The 6,059-nt window shown below is 32.9% G+C and overlaps 1 protein-coding gene across 1 annotated transcript; it reads right to left on the bottom strand.

The window, feature by feature from the left end:
- Nucleotides 1-1,560: 1,560 nt before the first annotated feature.
- Nucleotides 1,561-4,807, bottom strand: LOC124945303 (protein usf). Its single transcript, XM_047485709.1, has 5 exons — nucleotides 4,652-4,807; nucleotides 4,099-4,241; nucleotides 3,881-4,010; nucleotides 2,685-2,876; nucleotides 1,561-1,924 (listed from the first exon to the last, which is right to left on the bottom strand). The coding sequence occupies exons 1-5, from the start codon at nucleotides 4,697-4,699 to the stop codon at nucleotides 1,715-1,717; spliced, it is 723 nt and encodes a 240-aa protein (XP_047341665.1). The 5' UTR covers nucleotides 4,700-4,807; the 3' UTR covers nucleotides 1,561-1,714.
- Nucleotides 4,808-6,059: the final 1,252 nt, after the last annotated feature.

Here is a 6,059-nt window from a genome sequence, read left to right as displayed (position 1 = left end):
TTTTTCTATTTTCATTTTAGATGTTATTTTTTTATCTCTACTATTATCACATTTGCCCTTAATCTCTCAAGTACCAGATGAACATAACCTTAAACCCTTAAGGTGAATCTATAGTCCAGCACATTATAACCTTAAAAACACTTCAGAAACTAATGAACTCTCTCATATTTTATATACCATAAACTTCTTCTTTTTCTCCGATGTGGGATAAATGTCATATTAAAACTTCATAAACTAATGAACTCTCTCATATTTTACTTTTAATTTAATTAAATTTAAATAATAATTAAATAAAAGACATATATTAATAATACTATAAAAAGTTTAAAAATTATGTTATATAAAAAATATTAATTAAATTTTAATGTTAACAAAATTTTAAGTCAAATTTAATTTTAAAAAAATTAAAAAATTAAAAAAAAAATATTTACAAAGTTTAAAAATAAAACATAAAAATTATTAAAATTTAGAATATTTAAATTATAAGGTTTTAACAAAGTTACAAAGTTGGTATATAAAAATTTAAAGGTGGTGGTATAGATATAAAGGTTGGCAAAAGTTTTTTTCTTTTAATTTTTACTCACGCTTAATATGGGTTGGCATATAAGGGTCGCTGAAAGTATGTTTTGTTGTAGTGTATTATTACTTACACAAGTGGCTTCATTTTTCTATTAATCCATCAATTGGTTTAATAATTTGATTCATTATACTAGTTTGAGGGAATAACATCAGTGAGAAAGATGAATTAGAACATGGCGATTAACAAATAAGTTGTAAGTTGGGAGCGAATAAACTTCAAATAAGCTAATCAAACTCGTATTTTCATCAAATCTTTGCGGGATATTATAATTTCAAACATGTACAAAAGCCATTTACTACTATGTAGTTGGTCAAGCCTACTCTAGACTTTATTGCACATTAGAAGCTTCTAAGACGACGGTGAAAACGCCATTTAGACATTTCTAACTAGCAGAAGTAACTACGCAAGTTGCTTCATCTGAAATCAGATTACGATAATTTCTACGATAGTGTGGGGATGGGAAAACAATGTGTAGCTAACATGCTAAGACTAAAGCCAAAATTCTTAAAGATGGGACCAATTGTGTTGTATTCTTCACCAAGTTGACAACTTTTTAGAGCAAAATTAAAAACCCCACCTAGAAAACTGATGTAAACACCTATTCGTAAACAATTGGTTGCATTCAAAGTGTCAAGGTCTACTATAAATCAACATGATTTGTCAAATTATGAGATGCCATGGTCAACAAGTTGAGTTCATTTGAAAATACTATTTTTTGTCACAAAAACGGGGTGTGTGTTCAACTTTATCTGACCTAAATTCAAAACAAAATTGACCGGTTTCTCTCTTAGATCCAAACCAGGATCTAGATTAAGAAGTATGTCAATTATTAATCATAACAAGACAACTTAGCCAACCAGGGTAGCAGGTTCGATTCACCCTAAGAAATAAACACAGGTTAAAAAAGAAACTTATTTTTCGATCAGAAGGAAAACTTTTTTGTATTCCAAAAAACATGACATGTATCTGAACTTCTTCAAACTCAAATTCAAAAATTTATTGCAGTTTTATCTGGATCCAGATTAAGAAGTATGTGAATATTATTAGTCTTAACAAGATACTTTATTTTCCTAGAATTTCCACACACACAAGCTTCAAAGTGATATTTCAGAAAGTAGAATGTATCCAGATTGCTCAGGCGGAAAGATAACTGCTCATCCACGAGCTGAAACGAGACCAGGCTAATTCAGCTGAAGCTTCGTCTTCATCAGCAATTCCCATATCTTTCTTCCTCTGAATACCTTCAGGAGACCTGTTCAAGAAAGCATGTGCAGTGCCTGGATAAATGTGTACCTCATTAGGTACTACAGATGCTTTCAGCTTCTCTTCCAAACCTTTGGCAGCCTGAATGGAAAAAGAAGAAGAAGAGATCGAGTTACAAGAGAACTTCTTTAAATGATTTAATAATCTTCACATTTGGTAATTCTCTCGTCATTAGATTCAAGATCCAATATTTACCCAAGCTTCATTGAGATGATCAAACATTCAATTGGGCTGGTTTGGTACCAAATATTTTCATGTTGAGCATGATCTGAAATAATCTATATTTGTTATGTTGGACAAAAATCACAGTGATTTAAAAATAATCTGATCATGATTCAAAATTTAATCTGATTGTCATCTAGAACAAATCTCCATACTGAATGAAACAAAAGATTAAACTAAAATTTGGATCATGAATTAGAAAATGATTTGTACACCAAATGGAAGAACAAAAACCACACTATACTCTGAATAAGTATCTAAAACATAATTTCATCATTATCCAGAAAAAATCTTGTACCAACAAACAATAACACTATCAACTTTTAGTTTGGCAATTTACAATGAAATCATGACTATAATATTGTAATAAATACTAGGTCTTGTTTGATCTTGGGTTATTTGGATAACTAGTACGTTATTTGAAACGTTCTTCGGTGTAAGTTATTGAAAATTAATAAAAGGGTGTTTGGATATTTTGGTTAAGTAGATGAATGACCTGATCAGTGATGAGATAGTAGGTTATTTGAGATTAAATCCAATTAACGCAGATCAAAACAAGACCCTAATTTCCACATCGAACATCATGCAGAGGAACCGACAAAAGAATTGATTTACATACCGTGATATCTGAAAACCCAACAAAGTTATCAAGCTCACCAAAGTGAGCCTGCAGAGGTGCCTTAGCTTGAGCAGGATCAGCAAGCTCTGATGAAGGAACCCCATAAAAAGCTACAACAGCATCCACCTCAGGGAGTAAAACAGAACTTGCAATAGATAAAGCACCACCCATGCAAAATCCAGTCACTCCAATCTATGACAAGTTTTTATTTAGAAAAAAAAATCATATTTAGTGTTTATCCCGCAACACAAATAGTAAGAATAACCAAAATTAGGATTGAGCATCCCAACTCTCCCTACTTGACCTTAACTGAACCAAAAGACATAGATTCCACAGAATATAGGGGCGGGGGATACAGGGTCTCGACAAAGTACAAACGAATCTATTAGGGCCAGATTGATATTTAGTCAAATAATTCAATCAACCCGATATCATCCCTAATTTGTACTCAAAATTGGTTGCACTGAATATATATTAATGCTGGGATGGAGGAAGAAATATTTGCAAATATAAACTAACTTGAAACAATTGAACATGTAAAATTTGTTCATTTATGTTCGTAGCAAATATTATTAACAATGAACTTGCTAAAAATGGACTCAGATATGAAAATAAACATGTCTATTAATAAGGAAATTTAGACTTTGTATTATCCTTGAGTTGCTAAGTGTTGTAGCATTTACACTTCAATTGCTTTTGTTCAATTGGAAGACTTTATATCTCTTTCAATTATTATCATTGCTACATTTATTCAACTGAAAAATATATATTTTAACCACTTATTATCTGTTACTATTTGTGAGTACTCATAAACTTGATCTCGTAGTCTTTGTTACCAACAAAGTTTCAATTGAGGTTGGTGTATTTGTACTTATAATTTCGTTTATTACATTTTTTATGTTAGTTCACAAACAAGTGGGATGTGAATTTGTGGATGTATAAGGTCAAATATTTGACAAACCAACCCTATCTATATATGATACAAGGTCTTGATAGTTGGTCCATTAGGGTCGGATTGATATTTAGCGAAACAGCATAACCTAACAGATCAACGATCAACACCAACCAAGTAAAATAGAGAAGAATAGGGCAAAACTATGGGATTATATTTGTAGCTGTAAATAACAATTATTTTCATATGGGCAAGATGTTTCAACACATATTCCCAGAAAGAAAGAATGGTAAAGTGAACTAACCTTCTTTGAACCATTTGCTTTGAGCCAGTTAATAGATGCTTTTATATCCTTCACAGCACCTTGCCAGTCAAGCCCATCCATCAAATGCTGTGCTTCCGCAACATCTAGACCGACTTTACCTCTATACAAGCTGACAGTACAGAGAAATGCAAACATTAATTCAAACTTTTAAGAAATAAGCAAAAGGATTCTAGTGAGTAATCAAGGTGGTTTCTTACTCTGGAATAAGTGCTTTGTAGCCAGATCCAAATTGAGAGATTTTCAGAGCATGGTTCTTGATCTCAGTGTCAATACCCCACCATTCCTGAAGTACAACAATTCCTGGTGCATCATCTTTGCCAACCACATAAGCATCAAACACCTGTTTCAGTTTTCCAATGAGAAGCATAACAGACAAATACACTGTAATGAATCATACAAGCCAAAATGGATTGACAGAAAATAAAAATCTAATTGAATCTTATAATATGCCTATAGCATCTTACAGGAAGAAACTGTTCAATTTGGGTATCTGCTTTGTTGCAATGTTCTAAATAACATGACAAAAACAAGCTGAGTTTTTTTTATAATTAAAAATAAGCTGAATTTAGGTATCTAAGTCAGATTGTTTCAAAGATGCATAGGTATAAGTCATCAAAACTGATAAAAAAAACCCATCGGTTGACTGATTCTAAAGTGTAAAGCGACCATTTTGTTCATGTTTTCTTCTATTTCTGCAAGAAATGGTTTTAAATGAAAGTATGAGAAAACGTAAACACAAGCAAATCTCACAGTATCGTCCCTCTGGATCTGAACTTTCTTGAAGTCTGAGTGTGCCATTGCCGAGAAAACTAAGGCTGGAAATGGAGAGAAGATAGAGATGCCGCCGGAGACAAGACAGAATAAGGTTGCAGGGTTGATAATTGTTTGAACGAAGATTCTGGAATAAATAGCCACTGCCGAGCGTTACCAAAATAATCAAATTCAAAATAAATCTATGCGAAAGTGAATAAAAAAAACTTACCCAAATCCTAAATGAATCTATTCAAAAGTGAACAAAAAAAAAAAATCTTACCTTTTTTACAGGAAAATTTGATGAAATGGCCCCATAACAGGCTAAAATTCAAAAAAGGCTCGCGGCTGCTAATGTTGGCAAAAAAAGGCCCTTTTGCCCTGCGAAATGTCAGAAATACTCCTCGTGCGCCAGATTTTACGCTCATTGACGCGAATTACCATTCACGCGTTTCATCTAAATCGCGTCAGTTGATTAACGCGTTTTAGATGAAACGCGTGAATGACAATTCGCGTCTTTCGTCTTATATATAACTTTTTGGCCTTAATTTTAAACAAAAACCCCCGATTCTCCCTCCCACCCCGACTTCCAAAACCACGTCTTCTCAACTGCTGACTTTCCATTCCGACTTCCTTCAACATCATCGATCAACCTCGTTCATTATCATCGTCCCTCGTCCAACATCATCGACTTTCCACCGTCTCTTCGACATCATCGTCTTTCCACCGTCTCTTCGACATATTCCGGTGAGTTTAGGGCTTAAGGGTTAGGGTTAGGTTTTGATGTATATTATACCGTTTATATTGATTGATATTGATGTATTTAGGGTTTAGGGTTTGGTTCTGGTTTCGTTTATGCGTGTAAATGCTTTTAGGGTATATGACGAGTATTATATTAGTGTTCTTATTCTGCATGCATGCATTTCACGTTTATTCATTCATTTCTCGTTTAAGAAATGACATTTTCGTGTTTGTTATGTTCTTGTGAAGAAATGACATTTTCGTGTATTTTTTGACTGTGTAGGCTTAAGCTTTAACTATTACTGCTTTACTGCACCTTAATAGAATGCCAAATGAGGCAGGATGAGTTGTTATATTAAGAAATGACACATCATATGCTTAATGTATTTAGAACTGTCTTTTACTGCACCTTAATGTATTACTGCACCTTTACTGCACCTTAATGTATTAAGAAATTTGCAAGCATTTCTCAATGGTTAATTCTATTAGTGATTTTGGATTATTCTATTCATGATTTTGGTTGCAGTATGATGTGCAGTATGAAACTGGGAAACGGAGAGGTTTTGTTTTAAATTAGGGCAAGAAAGTCATATATAAAGACTAAAGACGAGAATTGTCATTCACGTGATTTCATCTAAATCGCGTGAGTTGATCAACGCATTTTAGA

This window comes from Impatiens glandulifera, chromosome 7 (assembly GCF_907164915.1).
Source record: "Impatiens glandulifera chromosome 7, dImpGla2.1, whole genome shotgun sequence".
Lineage (NCBI taxonomy): Eukaryota > Viridiplantae > Streptophyta > Magnoliopsida > Ericales > Balsaminaceae > Impatiens > Impatiens glandulifera.
The sequence above is the reverse complement of the archived record's forward strand: the minus strand, read 5'-3'. Positions and strand labels throughout refer to the sequence as shown.

What these genes read in the sequence shown, in the direction of transcription:
- LOC124945303 (XM_047485709.1), bottom strand. Translation starts at nt 4,699, where the DNA reads ATGGCACACTCAGACTTCAAGAAAGTTCAGATCCAGAGGGACGATACT. An exon ending in AGATCCAGAGGGACGATACT is followed by an intron (nt 4,242 to 4,651) that starts GTGAGATTTGCT and finishes AAACTGAAACAG; the next exon opens with GTGTTTGATGCTTATGTGGT. An exon ending in AAGCAAATGGTTCAAAGAAG is followed by an intron (nt 2,877 to 3,880) that starts GTTAGTTCACTT and finishes AACTTGTCATAG; the next exon opens with ATTGGAGTGACTGGATTTTG.